General features: G+C 37.1%; 2 protein-coding genes and 2 long non-coding RNA genes across 4 annotated transcripts in view; 2 read left to right on the top strand and 2 right to left on the bottom strand.

Moving 5' to 3' along the window:
- Positions 1-24816, top strand: part of slc1a6 (solute carrier family 1 member 6) — a 39998-nt gene that overhangs the window by 11318 nt on the left and 3864 nt on the right. Inside the window, exons 10-16 of the mRNA XM_077534509.1 lie at positions 11562-11795; positions 12595-12789; positions 12924-13058; positions 13172-15933; positions 17299-17404; positions 17599-17663; positions 17907-17969. Coding sequence (XP_077390635.1) covers positions 11562-11795; positions 12595-12789; positions 12924-13058; positions 13172-13370 — 763 coding nt within the window. The 3' untranslated portion in view covers positions 13371-15933; positions 17299-17404; positions 17599-17663; positions 17907-17969. The remainder of the gene's footprint in view (positions 1-11561; positions 11796-12594; positions 12790-12923; positions 13059-13171; positions 15934-17298; positions 17405-17598; positions 17664-17906; positions 17970-24816) is intronic.
- LOC144027187 (uncharacterized) lies at positions 1393-3770 on the bottom strand. The gene is made up of 3 exons (XR_013285394.1): positions 3357-3770; positions 2864-3013; positions 1393-1823 (listed from the first exon to the last, which is right to left on the bottom strand). It is a non-coding gene; the product is annotated as an uncharacterized LOC144027187 (long non-coding RNA).
- LOC144027188 (uncharacterized) lies at positions 3878-6089 on the top strand. Its single transcript, XR_013285395.1, has 3 exons — positions 3878-4125; positions 4469-4618; positions 5659-6089. It is a non-coding gene; the product is annotated as an uncharacterized LOC144027188 (long non-coding RNA).
- Positions 16991-22316, bottom strand: ccl44 (chemokine (C-C motif) ligand 44). Its single transcript, XM_077534515.1, has 5 exons — positions 22152-22316; positions 20036-20165; positions 19478-19625; positions 18176-18254; positions 16991-17935 (listed from the first exon to the last, which is right to left on the bottom strand). The coding sequence occupies exons 1-4, from the start codon at positions 22213-22215 to the stop codon at positions 18216-18218; spliced, it is 381 nt and encodes a 126-aa protein (XP_077390641.1). The 5' UTR covers positions 22216-22316; the 3' UTR covers positions 16991-17935; positions 18176-18215.

Here is a 24816-nt window from a genome sequence, read left to right as displayed (position 1 = left end):
GTATATAATGAGTATGAGTATATGATTTATAAATGTATTATGGTATATGTTTAGGAATTTTATGTATATATGTTGCTGGATAATGCACGCATCATTTTATTTTTAAAAATATTAACCTAGTATTGTATCAATAATGAAATAAGTTTAAATGTATAATGTATGAGGGGTAGGACTAAATAAGTTAACTTCTTCCTACTCCCTTTTGAACATGTAAACTATGATGAGTTTGTTTTTTCTTTTCTTCTTTTCTTTTTTAACTTTTGTTTCTTTGCTGTTTGTTTTTATGTTCAATAATTCAATCAAAAAACGTGATAGCGTCAAAATGGGTACTTTTAACAAAAAAACATGCATTAGTCTTAGGGCAAAATAATTTAGGAATAGTGTGAAATGTGTTTAAGTTTTATCCAAAAAGAGTGGATGAGTTTTGAGAATTGGGTCTAAGCCTGAACCGTGTGTAAGGTTTGGTCAAAAAAGTGTTTCATTCCAGAAATTAGTCTCGGAAACTGAGAATTTGCTTCATCGAACGGGGTTTGGTGTTTTAGCAACTGATAAAAACTGTTAAGTTAAAAGCGGACATGACAATACAATAACCACACATAACAAAATCAGAACAACCCTATCTCAATTGTAAATAATACATTCAAATATTCACACCAACTTCTAGGCCGTGGGGTGAACCCCAAAAAAGTGCCTAGAAAATGAGTTTCGCTCCACTGTCTGGGCACTACTTGTTCAATGCATTTTTTGATAGATAATACCCTTCTGAACTTTGGGTTAAAAGTTCACCCAATGTTTTCCTGCCCCAATTTTGTCACAAGCCAGAAATGCATATATAGGTAAATAACAAAAAACGAAAATCTTGTGCTACAGTTTTTGGTTGTAAAACGTCTTACATTAAATTTGGCAACAGAAAATCATTCCCAGATGTTATAAATACATGTACCTAACATCAGAAACAAGTATTGGTGGTTTGGTGCAATCATGTGAATTTAGATAATTAAATATATTAAATTTGTGCCAAAAAAAAACAAAAAACGCTTCAACTAGAAGTGAAACCAGCACACAGATGTTACATTTAGCTATGTTTATGTTTCATATATGAAAACAATTCACAACCTATTACGTAATGAAAGGTACACAAGAAGCAGCATACATCGGCCAAAAATACTACCATGCACCACAAACCTGGAACAAGGCAAAATGGACTAGATGGAAATAGATGCATTCAGAGCCCAGATTATTATAACATATAGAATATTTATAAAAGTATCAGATTGTGTCATCACAGCATGTCATTTATACCCCCCACCCCTACCCAAAAAATATTAATAAAAAAATATAATAATAATAAAATAAAAATCAAATGTGCATTCACAATAAAACCTTTGGAACTTCATTGGAACAGCTCTCTTTTATTTTTTTGGCAGACCAATTTAACAAAGGTCTGTGTTGTGGAAAAATGGAATACAGACATTTTAATTTTTGCTTGAAAAGTGTTAAAATGGAGAGTTAACATCTTGATAATGAAACAAACAAAATGGCAGATTTTACATAGATTTTACAGCCCTGCACTGTAAAGTGTCCTCGTATGCCCTGTGATTTTCCAACCTGATGTTGTACCAGCCATGTGTTAGTGTCACTTTCTTGGCTTACGTCAGTAGACTCAGTAGTTGATGTATCTGATGAGTGAGGTACCCTGTGTAAAAGTTTGTCAGTTGTTGATAATGTCTCTACAAAAACCATTTCAGAGTTGTTGCTGGAAAGGGGTGTGAAAAACCAGCTGGGGGAAATCACACCTCAATCTTCGTTTCAGTATATCCTGCCTGAAATAGAAAATTAAAGGGAAAGATGAGCACAAGATACACATATTCACATCACACTAGGGCTGCTCTATTATGGAAAAAAATAATCATCACAATTATTTTGGTAATAATTGAAATCAAGATTATTCTAAACAATTATATTTTGTTCAAATCAAGAAAATATTTCAACATTTGAAAATAAGACAATCACAATCATATGAAACTATAATTATGTAAGTTGCTTTTGGATCCAACAAAATTTATAATATATTATTATTATTATTATTATTATTATTATTATGACGTTAGCAAAAATTTGAAGTTGGGGTGCAGTGTGTGTGTGCAGTAAGCTAGTTTTGACATGGGTGTGTGGTAAAATAACTCGTGTGGGCGTGCCACAACTCAAAATTAGTATTATTAGTGCTGCAGCTATCGAATATTTTGGTATTTGGATATCCTACTGAAAATTCTAGTGAATAATCGTATATTTGGATAGAAATACAAATATACCTATAGGCCTATATACTTTCTTGGTCAAAGAACAATTATAAATACAGAAGACAAAAAAACACATTTGCATGTAATAATTAACAACCAACTGGTTTTCATTTTTAGAGAATCAATTTTATTTATTTATTTATTTTTAACTTAAATTGAGCTTGTCAGCAAACTATTTTTCTCTGAAACAGTGAGATTTTAGACAAATCTCTCCCCATAGATTTCATAAATGTGTTTCAATGTGAAGATTTATATGTTACCTGTAGTCTGAAGCATCAAGATCCCCGTGTTTCTTAACACTGTTCACAAACCCCTTAGCTTGTCCATTCTCATCACATCTTTGTCAACTATAATCCTTTGACGGATTACTTGTTCACAAAAAGAATTTGTAGCTCTCTAAAACACACACACACTCACTTAATATGTGCAGAGTCATGCTTTCTAATTAATGCTGTCTCGAAATGTAAACAAAATACAAGTGACATATTGCTGACCAATGCTTTACTTTTGAAATGTGTAATTTTAGCAAAGTGACAATGAAATAGTGCAATGTAACAACTCACATTTGTTCGTCCCTGGTTGCTGTTGACTTTAAGAACCTTGTGTAATCTCTGAAACAAAACTGCACCTCCATTGTGACAGTCTTTTGTCTTGAATATGCAGAAGAATGGAACAGTCTTTCTTCATCTCAGCGGCCTGCAGCAACCAACCCGCTTTTAGACAAAAAAGAATTACATTATAAGTGTTATTGTCACATCACCTCTTTACAGTATATGCACATCACAGATTTAAGTAAAGTAAAGTGTTTGTTGAGGTTGATGAGAGAGAGTTTGGGGGAAAAGGGGGTGTGTAGCTGTGACTCTATTATGACTGATGGGCACAGGTAACTCGAGTTTGGTAACAACTGTTGGATTCACTCGATAAATCATTCAGCAGCTCGCGTTTTTACTAAACTATAGCCTTAAAACTTAACCTAGCAAAAAATTATTTTCAGCCCTATACTAAATATCGGTCACATTAATAACAGAAATGGGCACGCGTGTGTGTAGCACATACCTGCTGACAATGTTTCTGCTTTGGCGAGATGATCCCTCTTCCGTGTGCCTTCCAATCCCAGACGAGTCTACTTTGAAATTTATTTTTACAAATGATGCAGATGGCTGGAAGAACGGGGCCAGCTGAAGCGATGGGGAAACATGAACGGGAACGAAGTTTTTTCACCACTTTCTTTCTAACTTTTTTTCTCCTTTCGCTCTCCGACGTTGTGGTCGCCATTTTTGTTATGCGGTTGCTATGGTGAGGAGAAAGCAGCAGCTACATGATCGTTCAGTTTCGCTCCACTACCAGGGGCACAAAATAATCTTTACTTCATAAAATAGATTTATTAGTAGTAAGTAAGAATCCGTGGAGTTCACCCTCTGAAAACCTGCCAATTTTGTGTTTTCGGTGGTGAAACCCCGGCACTATTTTGCGATGAGGCGCAGTAATCTCTCGTGTGGGCGTAGTGCCATTAGGTCGGTAGTGGTGTGATTTAGGTCACATGAGCCAATCATGTAGCTGCTGCTTTCTCCTCACCATAGCAACCGCATATCAAAAATGGCGACCACAACGTCGGAGAGCGAAGAAGAGCGAAAGGAGAAAAAAAGTTAGAAAGAAAGTGGTGAAAAAACTTCGTTCCCGTTCAGGTTTGCCCATCGCTTCAGCTGGCCCCGTTCTTCCAGCCATCTGCATCATTTGTAAAAATACATTTCAAAGTATACTCGTCTGGGATTGGAAGGCACACGGAAGAGGGATCATCTCGCCAAAGCAGAAACATTGTCAGCAGGTATGTGCTACACACACGCGTGCCCATTTCTGTTATTAATGTGACCGATATTTAGTATAGGGCTGAAAATAATTTTTTGCTAGGTTAAGTTTTAAGGCTATAGTTTAGTAAAAACGCGAGCTGCTGAATGATTTATCGAGTGAATCCAACAGTTGTTACCAAACTCGAGTTACCTGTGCCCATCAGTCATAATAGAGTCACAGCTACACACCCCCTTTTCCCCCAAACTCTCTCTCATCAACCTCAACAAACACTTTACTTTACTTAAATCTGTGATGTGCATATACTGTAAAGAGGTGATGTGACAATAACACTTATAATGTAATTCTTTTTTGTCTAAAAGCGGGTTGGTTGCTGCAGGCCGCTGAGATGAAGAAAGACTGTTCCATTCTTCTGCATATTCAAGACAAAAGACTGTCACAATGGAGGTGCAGTTTTGTTTCAGAGATTACACAAGGTTCTTAAAGTCAACAGCAACCAGGGACGAACAAATGTGAGTTGTTACATTGCACTATTTCATTGTCACTTTGCTAAAATTACACATTTCAAAAGTAAAGCATTGGTCAGCAATATGTCACTTGTATTTTGTTTACATTTCGAGACAGCATTAATTAGAAAGCATGACTCTGCACATATTAAGTGAGTGTGTGTGTGTTTTAGAGAGCTACAAATTCTTTTTGTGAACAAGTAATCCGTCAAAGGATTATAGTTGACAAAGATGTGATGAGAATGGACAAGCTAAGGGGTTTGTGAACAGTGTTAAGAAACACGGGGATCTTGATGCTTCAGACTACAGGTAACATATAAATCTTCACATTGAAACACATTTATGAAATCTATGGGGAGAGATTTGTCTAAAATCTCACTGTTTCAGAGAAAAATAGTTTGCTGACAAGCTCAATTTAAGTTAAAAATAAATAAATAAATAAAATTGATTCTCTAAAAATGAAAACCAGTTGGTTGTTAATTATTACATGCAAATGTGTTTTTTTGTCTTCTGTATTTATAATTGTTCTTTGACCAAGAAAGTATATAGGCCTATAGGTATATTTGTATTTCTATCCAAATATACGATTATTCACTAGAATTTTCAGTAGGATATCCAAATACCAAAATATTCGATAGCTGCAGCACTAATAATACTAATTTTGAGTTGTGGCACGCCCACACGAGTTATTTTACCACACACCCATGTCAAAACTAGCTTACTGCACACACACACTGCACCCCAACTTCAAATTTTTGCTAACGTCATAATAATAATAATAATAATAATAATAATAATATATTATAAATTTTGTTGGATCCAAAAGCAACTTACATAATTATAGTTTCATATGATTGTGATTGTCTTATTTTCAAATGTTGAAATATTTTCTTGATTTGAACAAAATATAATTGTTTAGAATAATCTTGATTTCAATTATTACCAAAATAATTGTGATGATTATTTTTTTCCATAATAGAGCAGCCCTAGTGTGATGTGAATATGTGTATCTTGTGCTCATCTTTCCCTTTAATTTTCTATTTCAGGCAGGATATACTGAAACGAAGATTGAGGTGTGATTTCCCCCAGCTGGTTTTTCACACCCCTTTCCAGCAACAACTCTGAAATGGTTTTTGTAGAGACATTATCAACAACTGACAAACTTTTACACAGGGTACCTCACTCATCAGATACATCAACTACTGAGTCTACTGACGTAAGCCAAGAAAGTGACACTAACACATGGCTGGTACAACATCAGGTTGGAAAATCACAGGGCATACGAGGACACTTTACAGTGCAGGGCTGTAAAATCTATGTAAAATCTGCCATTTTGTTTGTTTCATTATCAAGATGTTAACTCTCCATTTTAACACTTTTCAAGCAAAAATTAAAATGTCTGTATTCCATTTTTCCACAACACAGACCTTTGTTAAATTGGTCTGCCAAAAAAATAAAAGAGAGCTGTTCCAATGAAGTTCCAAAGGTTTTATTGTGAATGCACATTTGATTTTTATTTTATTATTATTATATTTTTTTATTAATATTTTTTGGGTAGGGGTGGGGGGTATAAATGACATGCTGTGATGACACAATCTGATACTTTTATAAATATTCTATATGTTATAATAATCTGGGCTCTGAATGCATCTATTTCCATCTAGTCCATTTTGCCTTGTTCCAGGTTTGTGGTGCATGGTAGTATTTTTGGCCGATGTATGCTGCTTCTTGTGTACCTTTCATTACGTAATAGGTTGTGAATTGTTTTCATATATGAAACATAAACATAGCTAAATGTAACATCTGTGTGCTGGTTTCACTTCTAGTTGAAGCGTTTTTTGTTTTTTTTTGGCACAAATTTAATATATTTAATTATCTAAATTCACATGATTGCACCAAACCACCAATACTTGTTTCTGATGTTAGGTACATGTATTTATAACATCTGGGAATGATTTTCTGTTGCCAAATTTAATGTAAGACGTTTTACAACCAAAAACTGTAGCACAAGATTTTCGTTTTTTGTTATTTACCTATATATGCATTTCTGGCTTGTGACAAAATTGGGGCAGGAAAACATTGGGTGAACTTTTAACCCAAAGTTCAGAAGGGTATTATCTATCAAAAAATGCATTGAACAAGTAGTGCCCAGACAGTGGAGCGAAACTCATTTTCTAGGCACTTTTTTGGGGTTCACCCCACGGCCTAGAAGTTGGTGTGAATATTTGAATGTATTATTTACAATTGAGATAGGGTTGTTCTGATTTTGTTATGTGTGGTTATTGTATTGTCATGTCCGCTTTTAACTTAACAGTTTTTATCAGTTGCTAAAACACCAAACCCCGTTCGATGAAGCAAATTCTCAGTTTCCGAGACTAATTTCTGGAATGAAACACTTTTTTGACCAAACCTTACACACGGTTCAGGCTTAGACCCAATTCTCAAAACTCATCCACTCTTTTTGGATAAAACTTAAACACATTTCACACTATTCCTAAATTATTTTGCCCTAAGACTAATGCATGTTTTTTTGTTAAAAGTACCCATTTTGACGCTATCACGTTTTTTGATTGAATTATTGAACATAAAAACAAACAGCAAAGAAACAAAAGTTAAAAAAGAAAAGAAGAAAAGAAAAAACAAACTCATCATAGTTTACATGTTCAAAAGGGAGTAGGAAGAAGTTAACTTATTTAGTCCTACCCCTCATACATTATACATTTAAACTTATTTCATTATTGATACAATACTAGGTTAATATTTTTAAAAATAAAATGATGCGTGCATTATCCAGCAACATATATACATAAAATTCCTAAACATATACCATAATACATTTATAAATCATATACTCATACTCATTATATACAATTTTCATGCTCTTATTTGACAAAAGTAATTTTTTTTAACTTTGCATTTAAACATTTTTTTTTTTAACTCAACAAGTGAGTCACATCTTTTCAAGTCAATTCCCAGATTATTCCACAAATTAACACCTTTTACAGAAACACACCTTTGCTTAATATTTGTTCTTGTTTTGGGTTTTTTGTACACACTTGTACCCCTTATATCATAAGGACTGTGTCTATTTTCAAACAATGTCTGAGTAATATAGCAGAGTAGATTGTTATATACTTTGTACATTATTTGTGCTATTTTAAACTCAACCAAGTCATAAAATGTCATTGTATTTAATTTGATAAATAATGGATGTGTTGATTCTGTATATTTTGAACGATTAATAATCCTTATGGCTCTTTTTTGCAAATTGAAAACAGAGTTAGTGTTTGTTTTATATGCAGTCCCCCAGATTTCCACACAATAGGTCAAATATGGTAATAATAATGAACTATATAATATATATAATGAGTTCATGTTCAGGACATCCTTAGTTTTATAGAGTATCCCGATGATTTTTGACATTTTCCTTTTAACATTTTCTACATGTGGCTTCCAACATAATTTATCATCAATAACTACTCCAAGGAATTTATTTTCATACACCCTTTCTATTTCATTTGAATTCACCATAATTTTAACTTGGTTAGTAATTTGTCTAGTGCCAAAAACTATGTTTGTTCATGCATGTAAAATAAACCTCTGTTGACTACCTACCCTGGATGCTCTGTGTTAATTATTTTATGTCGTGTCTAACAAATGCTCTCATGGTGAATATATTTTGACTTACTGTGTGTATGATCTGAATATATTGTTCGGATTTGAATACCGGATAATAGGTTTTGAAGTGAAAAGTCACGGCTTTTGTGAAAATTGTTTGAATTTTTGTGTTTGTGTTTAAGGTTTTGAGAAAATGGGTACAGGTTTCAAGAAATGTGTATTAGCAATTGAGAAAGACTGTAATAAGATGGTTAAATTATTATTTTTATTTTCGTGTTTACGAATACCCTTACCATTCCATGTTACTATTTTATAACTTTTGCATTGCTCGACCTGCTCCTCTCCCTCCTCTAATTCCTCTTCCTCTGGCTCTGCCTCTATCCATTGCGCTTGTTTGGACTCTCCAGCAAACTGTACACTGTGAACTTGAGTTTATAGGTGTGGTCACATCATTAGCAACAAGTGTATTCAATTTTTGAGTTGTTGTGTGAACGCCAGTTAAGTCCGTTGTGTTCAAATATTGTTGACTTGTGGTAAACATTTTGTATCGCATGAGAGCAATTTGTGAATTGTGTCTTCATGTAAAATGTTTTTATGGCATTGGAAAATGAGGGGTTACATTTATTCAATGTGTTTAGACAACTGGTCATTCGGTTCAGAGGACTGGCATTTGGGTTTTAGTATTTGAGGAAATATCCCAAGGAGAGCACGCTGGCAGACGTCTAACCAACCCCCTCACTCATATCCACCAGCCCCCCCAACAATTATGGTCATTGAAACACACACACTCAAACTGTGACAGAGTCCTAGTGTCTCCAACAAGCCTCAGAAAATTCTCACGAGTGTAGGGACATCTCCCCTTTCTGCTGCGCATACCTCGCTGCTACGCATATATGCTCTATGCAGAGCATGTATGTGATGGACTCAAAGCCACACACCGTTACGCCTATAGGTAAGCTTAATTAGTTTTCACTTGTCACCACTTTTCAAATCCTTGAGAAAATGTTAGCTAGGATGTTTCAACTAACAGTTGCTGCATAAAACTATCATAAATGGATATCTGTGTAGATGTTTTTTTAAAGAAGCAGTTTTGGAAATCTCTTCTTGAAAACCAACATTACAGTTACCGTTTAATCTTACACTGTTCATCTCTCCTGCAAACGCACACACGCATACACAGGCCCCTCAGACATACATTTGACCTCCCCGTGAATCTTTGACTGCCTCTGCTTCCCCCTACTCACAGGAATATTGAACAATCGCCTTTCTCAGACCAAAAATGGCCCCTCGCAATTAGCTGCGTATCCGTTCTTCTTCAGCCTAATTTAATTTTATGACCAGCAACCCCTGTCCTCGCAGGGGTAAGGAGACTTTCGCTGATGATGGCTTTTCACCAATTTCTACATAAAATTATCATTATAAATAGAATCAGATCTAAGTAGATGCATATTTTTGTAATATATTTTAGGAAGCGTTGTCTTTTCAAACTAACAACATTATAGCCACCGTCTAACCTCACACTTCTTCAGCCGCCCGTCTGTCCTCACACTTCTTTGACCCCCATGCAGCCATACATGCGCGTACGCACACACAAGCACAGACATACATTTGACCTCCCCATGAATCTTTGACTGCATATGCTTCCCCCTACTCACAGAAATATTGAACAAAAATGTCAGATAGTAACTATATCAGTAAGGGGAAATTATATAGTTTTATCCGTTTATTTTCAGATTCAACCCCAGCAGTCACGAACGACTCTTACAACATTTTTACATATAATGTATAACTTCATGTTTTTTAATTTCATAATACCAACCACCGTATCACAGTTTAACCTTACCTTATACTTCTTGTTTTACAACCTCTAAAAATACAATCTTTGAGCCGTGTTTGCGCATACTTTTCCCCCTTCACCATAATAGAAATGGCTAGTACTTTTCCCCCGGCGGTTTTACCCATACTAAACCACTCCCTCCGATCACGTCATTCAATCTCATTATTATTCACTCAATCTAGGGGGGCGTGCACCGGATCCGGAAGTTAACCAAACAATTAGCATTTGAACCCGGGTCAGCCATGATATCTGCAAAAACAGGTAGGAACACCACCTACACATCATCCATCTTCATTAAGGGGTCATTAATCTTCATTAAATGACATCAGGAAGTCATTAAGGGTCATTCATCTTCATTATATAACACCTGGAAGTCATTAAAGGTCATTCATCTTCATTAAACGACATCCGGAAGTCATTAAAAGTCATTCATCTTCATTATACGACATCCGGAAGTCATTAAAGGTCATTCATCCTCATTAAACGACATCCGGAAGTCATTAAAGGTCATTACCCCTCATTAAATGACATCTGGAAGTCATTAAAGGTCATTAACCCTCATTATATGACATCTGGAAGTCATTAAAGGGTCATTAATCTTCATTAAATGACATCAGGAAGTCATTAAGGGTCATTAATCTTCATTAAATGACATCAGGAAGTCATTAGGGGTCATTAATCTTCATTAAATGACATCAGGAAGTCATTAAGGGTCATTAACCCTCATTAAATGACATCAGGAAGTCATTAAAGGTCATTAACCCTCATTATATGACATCTGGAAGTCATTAAAGGGTCATTAATCTTCATTAGGGAGGGGTCATGACCCACACATGACCCCCCTAATCTAATTAAGAATGTCATCCATCAAATTTTGACAGAAGCGGCCTTGTAATATTCTCTCTGTCCAATGTTACAACAGCTTTAATTGAAAAATATTCACATTTGTTTCGTACAGTTCAGCTGTATTTAACTTTCAAATACAATGTAGTTACATTTTTTTTTTTTTATAATGGTTTGTTTTCAAACATTTTAATTTTATAAAATATTTATTTACAATAAATTGTATTTGGATTATTACTTAAGTAGTGTTTTTTATTTTCTTATATGTGCAGTGTCAATATTCAAACTGCATAATGTTACAGTGGCTTATGATAATGTAAATAACGTTTTAGGAATAAACCTATGCCTTGATTTTGATGAATATGTACACGTTGGCCTACTATGTTAATGTTATTTATTAGGGTCTTGTTGGTTCCTTGTATAAGAAGTTTGAGAATCACTATTTTACTCATTAGCCTTAGCATTAGGTACAGCATTAAGTACACCAGCAGAATATAATGAAACACACAGAAACAATTCCAAGACTACGTTCCCATCATGCTGTGACACTCGTAACTTGTTTAGCTATGAAAGACTTATAAAGCAAAATATTGTTTTTAAAGATATTCAATTAAAAACTCGACTCTCCTCAACAACTAACCTGTATGGTAGGTACGCCCCGGTGGGCATCCTCTTCCTGATAGCGGGCAAGATTGTGGAGATGAAGGATTTGGCGGAAATGGGCGGCCAGCTGGCCATGTACACTGTGTCCGTCATCGTGGGCCTCCTCATCCACGGTCTCTTCGTGCTGCCGCTTCTCTACTTCCTGGTGACCAGGAAGAACCCCTACAGCTTCATCGGCGGCCTACTGCAGGCGCTCATCACCGCTCTGGGAACCTCCTCCAGGTGATTTGTGATCAGATGATCCATAATATTAAGTACTGCAGTCTAATAAGATCCAATGAAAAAGTATGTAAAAAATAAAAAAATCTATCTTTCACAAAAGTAACAATGTTCAGTTTTGACTGGTAGTTTAAATAATGAGGCAAATAGAATTAACGTATTTTGATATTATTGGAGTTGTAGTTTACAGTATAGTGGGGATCTGCACTGCTTTATAATAACTAATCTTCTCATACAACAGTTAACTCATTCACTCCCAACTTTTTTCACTGATGCAACTCCTTTTGCTCCCGGCTGTTAAATTGGATTTTGACTGATTTTGCAAGGCCCACAGAATGCGTGTTCTATTGCTATAAAACTATGAAACATACCAAAATAAATATTAGTCTCTGCTTTCATCAGGAAAAAAAAGTATTGTATCTGTTTCCGTTTTGCAGCAATTAGCATTAGAATATAACTCAGTTTCATCGATATTCACATTCCTGGTGAAAACACTGACAAACAGGGCTTGTTGCAACATGGCCCTGGCTGATCTCTTATACTCTTCTGCCACCTGCTGGCCATAACTACAATTGCTTTAAGCCACCTCTTCACGTCAGAAGCTGCATCAAAGCCTTCTGCATGGTCTTGCATAAAAAATAAAAAATAAAAAAAAGGTTAAATACGTTTTTGAGAGTCAAGGAAAAAGTATTAAAAAACGTATTTAAACGCTTTTGGGTTTGAATGAGTTAAATAACATACAGATTGAATAATCAATCAAATGAAAAAAAATAAATAAATCTTCATACTTTTCATTTGACAGCTCTGCTACTCTGCCCATTACTTTTCGCTGCCTGGAGGAGAATAACCGTGTGGACAAACGGGTGACCCGCTTTGTTCTGCCTGTGGGTGCCACCATCAACATGGACGGCACCGCCCTCTACGAAGCCGTGGCGGCCATTTTTATTGCCCAGGTCAATGACATGGACCTGAACTTTGGCCAGATTCTCACAATCAGGTAACACTGAAAAAAATAAGAGTGACGACGCAGTCTTTATGTCATTTTCTCTTGCTAACCCCAATAGAATGACAGCAAGCGTTTTAACAAACATGTCTCCACTCCTCCTGCATCCCCGCCTGCCGCCCACTCAGTATCACGGCAACCGCCGCCAGCATCGGAGCAGCAGGCATCCCTCAGGCTGGCCTGGTTACCATGGTGATTGTATTGACATCGGTGGGACTGCCCACAGAGGACATAACACTCATCATCGCCGTGGATTGGTTCCTGTGAGTTGCCCGCTGTCGGGCTTTTCTGCTTAAATGTCATTGTGAAGCTCGAGGGCAACCATGCAACATTTATATTACGACACACATCTCTCATAGTACATTTCACCCGCCAGGGATCGTTTGCGTACCACCACCAATGTGCTGGGCGACTCCCTCGGGGCGGGCATCTTGGAGCATCTCTCTCGTGGCGAACTGCAGAATAAGGATGACGAGGTGCGCAACTCCGTCATCGAAGAGAACGAGAAGCCTTACCAGCTTATTTGTCAGGACAACGACATCATGCGCAACCACAACAACGAGACCACAATGTGACCACCACTGGAAGGTGTAGTTCATGCCGGGCAGAGGTTATTTTAGATGAAAAATTAAGTAAGCTGCATATCATCACAATTACGCACCAAACGGCACCGACAACAAATAAGCTACGTAATACATTAGACAACTGAAATCGAATTTTGACTAGCTAGCTTAGCAGCTGCAGCACCCAAAGTTCTTCCCAGGAGGTCACGCAAGACATGTTTGTGAATCTGCCCTTTGCCAAGCAGAAATCACCGTTTGTTTTGGCATCTTAGGGGCAGAGTGGCCCGCTGCCCCATGAAGCAAAGAAAGGATAGGGTGAGGTGGCAGGGTCAAAGTCGCATGCAAAATCACGAGCACACAAATCTAAGTAGAATGCTACACTGAAAAAATAGAAATACACTTAGTCAAATTAGGTCATAAACTAATGAAAAAAATCAGTATAGTAAAAAAAAATAAAACAAAAAATCTTGTGAATAAAGTTGTAATGTTACGAGACAGAATGAAGTCACCGTACAATGAAAAAAAATGTACGAAAAAAGTTGTAACTCCATGAGACAAAATCAAGCCACCCTACTACAATAAAAAAATATGAAGAAAAAGTTGTAACGTTATGAGACATAATGAAGTAATTATACCACGAATAAGTTACGCAAAAAGTTGTAAAACGTTATGAAAAAAGTTGTAAAGTTATAAGACAAAATGAAGTAGCTTCACTATACTATGAAAACGTTCCGAAAAAAGTGCAACGTTACGAGATATAATTAAGTAACTATACTCCAAAAAAGTTCTGAAAAAAAGTTGTAACGTTACGAGACAAAATGAAGTAATTAGACTACGAAAAACATAAAGTTACAAGACAAAAAAATTGTATTACAAGAAAAAATATCTGTTGCATATGTGTGACAACATGAACAATGTTATGTTTATGAAACTTACAGTACAATGTATAACAGTTAACACGTTTGACAAGTGTACTTTTGTGATTATAGTATTACAATTTTGTTCTGAAATCTTATATCATTTCTCCTGCAAAAACACAACCTTATTTACACAACAATAATTGACTTTACATTCATTTTCCGGGTGACCCTCTACACTCGAAGGATTACGTACAGTAGTTATATTTTTCAATTGAATCTGTAAGAAACCAGCATTCTCCACAATTTAAGAGATACAATTTTATCATTTTGTTTTGGAAAATTTTCTTTTTGGTGATTTGCGTTTGTTATGTTTTGTTATTGTTGTGAATAATTTGCATACGGTCACTAGTTCTGCAAGCATTCAATTTTGTGGAACCTCCAAAGTAGAGCACGATCCTTTGTGTGATGTTAGTCATTCAAATTAAAAAACATAAATAATACAAATTTGAAACTATGTTCCTCTATGACCCATCCTAAAGCTTTCTTACCTCTGCAGACACTTTAAGTAACATTTGACGATTCTAAACTCAAATATAAGTGCAAAGACGTTAATTACTGTATACTAAAATAACATAAAACTTCTGTAAATGAATGTTGAACGCCAAATTGTACTTCTTTCATCACATTCCACTTAGGAGGTTCCACAGATTGTCATTAATCATCAAGACTACCTCTAATAGATCCTGGATTCGGGGCTTTGGCAATGTGACACAATAATGGTGCATATTGTATCTAATTTTGTTTTTGTTAAGTTTGCTTACATGGTGTAAATGTTAAAATGTGAATGCACTTGACTGTTAAACACTGGACTTTGCTACCTATTGTTTTAAACTCTAGTGACTTGCTAAAATGTGTCCGCTTATTGACTTCTTGTGAGTCTTAATAGTTGAGGGGTCACCAGCCTTTTTTGAAATTGAGAACTAATTCTCTGGTTATTATTAATCATTGATATCATTTTATGTGAAGACATTGACCATTTCTCACAATTTATCACAATAAGAGATACATCAAATTTCTACATGCAACACTACTTATATAAATCTCTGCCAGTGTTTACAATTTGAATGATCACTTCCAAAAAAATTACTAGAAAATCACAATGTCCCAGAAAAGGGGCTTGTTACGTGGGCCTTGGGGACTACCGTGTTGGTGACCCCTGCGCTACTTTTAAAGACTGTACTGCTGTGAACTAATTGAAATACACACAGTTAAGATTGTAAAGTTTTTAAAGAAACACACTATATTAATGTTTATTTTAATATATTGTTTTCATGTATTAGTTTGCCGGGGAAAAGATGTTATGTTGCAAAGTAGTATTTGTTATTGTGAAGAGGTACTCTAGTGTAGGGAACTGAATGTGCTGCAGTTTCATGCTTTTCGTGCCGAACGCTTCACATGTGAATGGAAAAAGAAAAGTGAACGCTTTGTAACACATAAGGCAACATGAGCTATAGTTTTAAATTATTTAATGTAATTTAAGTGAAAGTAGTGTTTCCCCAGGAATTGATGGCCGAATGTGATGAAATAAATGGCTCAGGAATTTAAACGTGATGATCATAATTGTGTTTGTGGCTACCCCTGGTGGAGGAAATTCTCCTGTCTTAGGTCGAACTTTTTGATTTGAAATGGATTGCTCATAATTGGACCCTTGGCAGGTATGTGTGCACTTCATATTTATTTGTTCTACTTTGCTAAGTACTAATAGCTTGCTAAGTGCTAACTGTGCTGTGTTAAACTGAGCTTATAGAACGTTTTTCTACAGACTGTCTGTAAACATTGTCTGTTTAGAACATTGTTAAATAAAAACACTATGTTGTAGAGATAATATCGATTAGGTATGTATGTATCTGCTGTTGAATGGCTTTAAAAATGGTCACTCAACGAGCCAAACTCATGTATAGTGCGAACCGTTGTGCTGGTTTTAAGTAGCCTATTAAAGCTAGCTTGCTGTCCTATGTAACTTAACCTGTCCTAACAGTATATACATTTTAATGCAAACTACTTGCGCACTCTTTAAAAGGATTATACTAAAAAATGGGGTAACATCATTCTGAAGGTAATATATTTTAGGTATGTTTGCACTTTTTTTTTCTCTTTTTTTTTTTTAATTCCTTTGTTCTCCTACTAATGAGTATGTGCTAACTAAGGCTATTAGCTTGCTATAGTAAAGAGCCATGATGAAAAGACTAGTAGGTAAAAGGTTTCACATAAAGACTATTGCTTAATAAAAACAATTTGTTTTTAAGATATTTATGATGCTGGCAAAGATATGGTTAGTCGAATGTTTATTTTTAACGCTAATCGCTAGCTAACAATAATGCTATGATAAATGTTGTTCAGAACACCATTTAGTAAAAATAGATTTGAAGCAAAGGTAATATTAACTTTCTGACTAAGCTAGTAGCTTGCTCAACATTGCAAAGATGTATGAAACTGCTAATATGTTTAAATATATGTCGACTAAACCTGATGTTTAGACACATTTTCTTAACAATGTGAGCCTAAATTAAGATTTTTTTACAGTTACATTTACACGTCTACTCGGACATTCTCACGGATAAATGCTAAATATAACGGTTTCCTAACAATAATAGGCAATAGGCTTACAATGTTTCCTACTTTGTGGTTTGTTTTCGGCTAATGCTAATATATGTAACCTGTTAACAAACGAAAAATAATAATTTGTCAAGAATAAGACAAGATGAAAAGACAGACTGTTTCAGATTCTTTTATAAAATAGTTCACTTTACATAGTGTGTTTCAACATACAGTGTATTTTTGCACAACACAATGATTGTGTGCTTCACACACAATCGAGCCCTCAAAGTTTGAACAGCCTTGCCATGTGGTGAATGGAATCATGAAGAAGAGTACTTTGGCATAGTTTAATGGCGGACTATGTAGTAGTGAGGGTGACAGATGCAGATAGGTTTAAATAGCTGGTTTGAAACATCAATTCTAGGGTTACACTATTAACAATCAGTATAAAGAGCAGACAATTTGCTTTTTACTTTATCTAGGTTTCACACCTCAAAGTTCAGTTGTATAACAGTCACAAACGGGAGGTCAAAGGCTGAAAGGGACCGTGAAACCTGGATTGTACAAAACAAGGTGCAAGTCAATTGAGTAAGTAAAAAAAAAAGCTCCCTTATAAGTTGTGCACCCACGAAACCTGAACTACTTACTCGGGGCAGTTACACATTAATGTGAACATTTACAAAGCACAAACAAGCATAATAGTATCTTGCGTCAGGACGATATTGAAATCACTGCTCATTTGTACTATATATATCTTTTCAAATCACAATGTTTTTCCACAGAACAGCCACAAAGACGTAATGGATGGAGAAAGGGAGACACTTTTGAGGCAGACTGGCAAATAACAGTAAGAGCCATTTTAGATTAATCCAACCCGCGTATCTTACAAGTCAATCAATCCTCTTCCTCCTCCTCCTCCTCTCTTCACTTTCGCAATCTGTCAAGCGCAGTTCATGTTTTAAATATGTAAAGCCATTGAAATAGATATTGCTGCCCTGCCCAGGTCTGGTCCACTGCAGACAGATAGTTGTGATATTGAGCAAGAGACATAAGACGACTGGAGAGTCAACTAACTGCTGTTTTACTGTAGGATGACGAGCTGCTGACAGTTTACTTGGCCTGCAGGGAGGACAAAAGATTGTAAATCTTTAAGGTAAGACCTTTGACGCAAACACTTTCCATATCGTCACCCTTTTAAAATAAATGCCTAAATATTTTATTCACTAAATCATCTCCTCATGATGCAAATGCTTCATTTTTTTTGTGTTTTCGGAAAAATCTAAAAAGAAAAAAGACTTTGTAGGTGATTATTTTAAGAAGGCGTCGATATATAAAATGATAAAAGATAAAGAAACATACCTACGACTATTGATTTTCAACCATATTGGATGTTTTTCTGTCACTCCATATTGAGGATGGCCCAGTTGTCTTTCTTCTCCTGATGGTAAAGGAAATTGAACATTTCAAACAAAAATGTGCCACATTTCTGCCTTCATATTACAGCTTCAAATTCATGGCGGTAGCTTGTAAATGAGAATAGTGGCAAACCCAGAATGTAATACAGTACTTACTACTTCTTCTACTACTACTACTACAGCCAGGTTACGTCACCTCTTGTGTTGCATCAGTGCTACTGTCATGCTACATTTCAATTAAACTTTGTTCAAAAACACAAAACAAAAACTTTTTATGTACATGACATACGTTCCATTTGTCAAACAGTTGATCATTTTTGATATTTTAATGTGACTGCATCTTGGCACACGTTTCACCTAAATGTATTCTGTACCACAAGGTATTTCAGTAAAATGTCACAGTCTGAACACTAGGGGACTATGTAAAAAGAGGCTTAAAAGCAAAATTACATTATTTCTTCCTTTTACTTTAAGATGACATTTTCTCTACTTAGAAAATGGGTTCTGGATAGTTTTTACAAGTTCCTTGAACTAATATAAGCCAAATTATTGCCCACATTAAGCAAGTACAATTTGTCGGCAGAGGGCTTTTAAATACATGTCTGTGCTCTGTACTATTTTCCATGTACTCTAAAAACAATAAGGTCAAAAGTAACCCAATTATGGATAAAAAATGGACTGATCCACCTTATAGGTCAATTTGACCCAACTTTGAGTCAAGAAACGGGTCTTTTAGTGTAAAACAACTCATAAATATTGGTCAGATCCTTTACTTGGGTCAAAAAATTGGGTCATGTTCTATAAAACATCCCAGAACATTGTGTCAAATTGACCCAAGTAGAGATTTGGTCCATTTTTGACCCAACTGTTTTGAGAATGTTTTCACTGTATATGCCAATTTTCCAAAATAGGGTACCTGAGAGCTCCAGTTTTTCTAATTATTTTTCCCACACATGTACTAGTAACTTTTGGCTAGTTATGCTCTATATAACCAGTTTATATATATGTTTATATAGTCACTGCTGGCATACTTGCTTGACTTCAATACAGGCAGTTGTGGGTTCAGTTCTTACTCCTTGTTTTGAATGAGTGTGAATTCTTTTGTCTCTACATAAGCCCAGTGACTGACTGGCCATCAGTGCAGGATGTACTCTGCCATTTTGCCAAAGGCTTCCAAAATGAGGACAGGCGCTCTAAAAAAAGTGGATAGACGGATGGATGTTTGCGCTCATGTAGTGCGTCTGACCTCTGTCATGACAGGCAGGTTGTCGTGAGGAAGGAGCCACATTGTTCGATGGGCCTTGGTCCGCTGTCTCTGCAGGAGCTTCCGCAGCAACCTCTTCACCTTGCGATCCCTGGGGTCAGCACACTTGACCGCTTTTTTGGTGTAAAGACTGCCAAAAATGGGAAAAAAAATCAAACTTATTGTACATCACAGCATCATGCAGATTAAAATGTCTGCCTCCAAAGTGTTGTGTGATGCACTGAATCTGATAAAGTGGGGGCTGATGATGGAACACAAAGGAATTCTTTCCGTTCCGTCTTAGTTTACACAACAGCGTTCTCAACGGCTTGACCGACTGACTGCGGCCGGACTCTGCTGGCTCGGGAAGATATTTACAGATGTCATGTCATTCCCACATATTTCCTCTCTGACTTCCTGGCAATTACGGCCCCGAGGCCCGCCACAACAACATGACCTGGAACGATGACCGCGCCTCTCGGCCCGGACTCTGGGTAACCAGAGGCATATTTTCCACGCCTGCGCTCTTTAGCTCCAGGAGTGGATAGTTGGAATACTTGCATGATGGCTTGTATACTGCAGTCCGGCCCCTCGGTCTGCACCTCAAACCGCAGCACGTCCTTGGTGCGCACCTTGCCGTGGGAATACAACATGCAGCACTGGACATCCCGTTGCATCTGCACACCATTACCTAGAAAACAGAAGTGCGACAAAACATTATGAGAACATCGGGGACACATTGTTTTATGCATGCATCCATTTTCTATAAGGGTCATTGGTGAGATCATGGAGCCTATCCCAGCTGCCTTTGGGCAAGAGGCGCAGTTCACCCTGGACTGCTTGCCAATAAATTAGTGTCCCCACCTACCAAACGTATGCAAAGTTTCATGGATCACTTTTGCATCTTTTAGCTTGTATTTATTGTTTACTGCTGTCAAAATGATCATGGAAGAAAAATCAACAAAACAACAATTTACTGCTGTCTTAAGACTTTTGCTACGTACTTGTAAATTACAATAGCATACTTATTCTATGCATGTAAAATAAGGAAACAGGACTGTCTCTTTAACTTTCTGAACTAAAAAAACTGTACCGATTAGATAATTACATTCACCTAGAGGGCTAATGAAGCATTTATTTGAGGTGTGGCATGGATTAGCATGAACTATATGGGGATTTTTGCTATTTCTGGGCCCAACCAGTCCCTATGCCTCCACTGTATTTAACAAAATGAATTATTTCAATTATCTATATTATATCTTCATAATCAAATTGAATATTCTACATGTCCCTGAATTTGCTTTCCACCCTGTCATTGTTGAGTTAACTTCCCAATTAAGAAACCCTCTTATGTTTTCAGTGACATTACAACCAGCATTTTGCCTTTCTTCAGTTGAAACTGAAAACTTGAAAATTGATAATACGATCACTTATGTTTGGTAATTTCTATCATATCTTCATTTTCACGCTGTTTAGTGAACATGTCCACTCTGTCATAGTGAAATATCCATCTACTACATCAGTGTATATAATCAGAAATTCAAAATATATTTGTTATACAGTACACAGCCGCACTCTTAAAACTGCTGGGTCAAAAATAACCCAATTTTGGTCAAAAATTGGACCGTCAATTTTCTGGGTTGTAATCCAAAGTTTGATTTGACCCAAGAAGTGTTCCAATTTTTGAACAGAATTAGGTTATTTTGACCAACAACTTTGGGTTACTACCCAGAAAGCTGGGTCAAATGGACCCAAATAGGGGGTCGGTCCAATATTTGATCAAAATTTGGTTATTTTTGACTCAGCATTTTTAAGAGTGATGTTGCTAAGTGAAGTTCACTGATCTGATTATATGACTGCATAGCCAATAGGCCAAGACTTTTGAAGCCGTGAGGCCGCCATATTGCTCCTCCCAAGAAACGTTTCTCGGCATACGATCCTGTACATTTACAGTAGCAAAATTGGAGAACATTTGAGGCAGTACTTAGTAGAATCAGCATAATTTATGATGTTTTAAATTTGTTAAACATAAACAAGAGGACTTCAGACATTTTACAATTTGCCTGGAATACATGTTTACAGGAGGAAATAGGGGACATAGGAAAGTCTCAATTCATTAATTCAGCGAAAACAACGAAACGCTGTGATGTATTTGTGGCTACTTTTGCTGGGTGGCACATGATATATTTTGTGCACAGAGTGTGAACCACACACTGTCGCATGCACATATGAACACGCTTGAAGTACAATGGAACCCCACTGTGCTGTCCTCCGTGTGACTGTTTCTATGTGTGCATGTGTTGTGTTGGAGGCTTTCATGCAAAACAATTGTGTCAAGCAAATCAAAGTGTGATGCAAAACCAATGTAGTGCGCCGCAAAATAGGACAGCGCTGCCTGGTTACGCCACATTCGGAATACGGAGCTCAGTCACACGTCGAGCTCAGTCACACGCCACGCCGCTTGCAGCCGCACGACGACAGCGACACACTTGATTGTTGGGCCGTTTTCCTCATGTGAGCCCCTCTTGTTTACATCCATCACCGCACCTCCTGCCTGGCCGCTCTTTACTCCCCCCCTCCTCCCTTTTTCCAGATTCGCCATCGCTCTTTCGGCCTCACCGTCCACCTGCAGGGTGCGTGCGTTTCATGCAATATACTCACGCTCGCCGCGTCTTACCTTGCACAGATGCCAGGAGGAGGACAGTCAGGGAGATAACAGTCAACAACTGCAGCATGAACATGATGAGGCTGGCAGAGAGGAGGATAATCTCGTCGCTCACCTCTCCCTCTGTGGCTGCTGCCTCTCTTAGATGACTCCCTCCCTCTTTTTATACCTCCCTGCCCATCTCGCACTCACTCACTTCCACCACCTCTCTTTTTTTTTATCCCACTATCTTTCCCTCCCTTCCATCTGTTTGTCCAGTTTCATCTTGCCATATTGTCACACTCCACTCACCACTCCTCACCCGCCTCCTCATGTGTGTCTTATCAGGAGATTAAAAAACACTCCACATTCTTTCACTTTCTCTGGCTTAAAATGCATTTGCCTCTTAGGCTGTTTTATATGGCAGATACTTTGATTTTAAAAATAGTTGTAACATTTACAAGTAAGACTCTATTTATTCTGGCTGTAGAATGTCACTGAACAGCAGATGTATCCAACTCCACTCTGTCAGGATCAGCATTTCGGGAAAGTTTTGTTCACTGCGGGCTCACTAAAACTAAACTTAGAGCCAGGCTCGCTCCAAGAATTTCTGATGTGTCGGATGATAAATGTGTACAACATGCCATTCAAACCAGGAATGTGGAACCATATCACAGATGAGTGCAAGTTTGGCTTGAATCTTTAGGGGTTAGAACACTTGCAGCTTCTAACCTTGATGCTTTTTTTCACAGTCTTTAAAAAAGTGCTTTTGCCTTTTATAGGCACAACTAAAGCTGTCCAAATGGATAAGCAAGTGATGATGATTTTAAGGGCCCATGACTGTCAGAGCTTAGAGAAATTGTATTTTTAATTGAAAAGGTGACGCCCAAATTTTTTTTCCCGCATGGCTCCAAATCACCGGCATCACTCTTGTGGAAACAATGGAAAAAAAGTGTTTTGATTTCTCTTTGGTTTTTGTTGTAGCTGCTTTACGTGTTGTCACTTTAAACTTAGACTTTGTCATGTTTTTACTTTTATAAAGTGAACTTCGTTTTACACTTGTTAGAACATTGAAAAATGAGGTCTGACTTTTATTACATGCTCCTTATTGGAGTTGACCTCCAAGTTCAGTACATCAATCTTCTTCTGCTTATCTGAATTCTCGTCACAGGGCCAGCAGCCTAATGAACGATCAGGGGTGCAAGGGGGTCTCGGATTACCCACGTCCTATGCATCCGCAAGGCGAGATTTTGTAGTATAACTGTATAAACGCACTGCGCACGCCATTCTCATGCACGGACCCCAGAAAGTCCATTTATGCTTGCGCAATGTCAAGCACTGTGTGCACTTCCAATGAGAGGAGTCGCTTCGATTATCCAGGTGTTGACTGTGTACCATCCCACAGCGGCACAAAATGCTGTATTCTACCTGCACTAGTCAAGCAAAAACACCAAAAGGAAGAAAACTCCACCCATGCGCACCGTGAGACTGCACTGTGCACTCAACTTGTGCTAGGCATGAAAATAGAACCATCAGATTGTGGCTTGATGAACCACATCATCTGCAAAAAAGCAGACACTACACTGAGACCATCAGCTCCTCAGCTGCACTTAGAAATTCTGTCCATCGGTATTATGAACAGAATCGGTAAAAATGGCCAGCCTTGGTGGAGTACAACTCTCAATTGAAACGAAAAGAAGTTGAGGATGCTTATGAGCATTTTGTTGTTAAAATGTCTTTTGTTGCTAATATAAGTTTGGTATGCTTAATACTACTACTATTAGTACAACTACTACTATCACTAATAATACATTTATTTGTTGAACACTTTTAGTCAAAGTGCTGTACAAATCAGGAGGTTCAGTCCTCTGTTTTTAGTTTACTTTCGCTTATTGTGAGCACAAGATGCATTTTATCACTCACCGTGGATGTTATTTAATGGCATCCAGGATTCAATTCTGCAGTGATCTATTTTGCCAAGAGAAAATGAAAACAAACAGAGTCCTGGCAGAGAGCGTACGGGTATTCCCAGCTTTTGTTTTATGTCTCTCTTAAAAGCTTTGACTCATACACTAGTGTCACCGTGTAATTATCATACATTTCGCCAGTTGAATGATTCACATGTTTGGAAAATGTGGCCCTCGTCCGTCTTTTCGGCCTCACCCTCAGTCTAGCGACGCACCGCAAGAATACGCTGGAATCAACAACCTCTCTGTGCTTGAAAACAACATCAGGATATGATTCTGTTCTATGAAAACAAACCAAAGGATTTTCTTTTGTAATGATGGGTGGTGGCGAATGTTTCTTAATATTGCAATTACGTTCATGCAAATTTGTGCAATAAATGTGGCAGAACCTGTAAAGTCACACCACTGAGAATGGCAACATGTTACTTAGAGCATACGGTATTTGTGACTTGATTATTTCTGATTTCATGTCGAAAAATTGATTCAAAATTTCAGCATCAGCGGTCGACTTCGGATATTCCGTCATATTGTTTAAAAGGAGGATCCATATGGCATGTTTAATGAGCACAGAAGGTTATTGGCGGAACCACCATTCACAAATTAAATTTGTTTTCTCCTTGGGCAAACTGAGGAACTATTCAGAGAACAAGGCAACAATACGTCCCCTTAGGGGGCATTCTTATTTGAGCCATGGAAGTGAAACTATGCCGTCGGAGCACTGAAGAGGCGAG

Source organism: Festucalex cinctus, chromosome 10 (assembly GCF_051991245.1).
Source record: "Festucalex cinctus isolate MCC-2025b chromosome 10, RoL_Fcin_1.0, whole genome shotgun sequence".
Lineage (NCBI taxonomy): Eukaryota > Metazoa > Chordata > Actinopteri > Syngnathiformes > Syngnathidae > Festucalex > Festucalex cinctus.
Note: the sequence above shows the minus strand (reverse complement) of the source record. Positions and strands in the feature narration are given on the sequence as shown.

Excerpts from the sequence above, each read along its gene's own strand:
- ccl44 (XM_077534515.1), bottom strand. The coding sequence starts at position 22,215 with ATGTTCATGCTGCAGTTGTTGACTGTTATCTCCCTGACTGTCCTCCTC. Across the intron at positions 20,166-22,151 it reads CCTCCTGGCATCTGTGCAAG|GTAATGGTGTGCAGATGCAA; the intron begins GTAAGACGCGGC and ends TCTGTTTTCTAG. Across the intron at positions 18,255-19,477 it reads ACCTGCCTGTCATGACAGAG|GAGAAGAAAGACAACTGGGC; the intron begins GTCAGACGCACT and ends CTTTACCATCAG.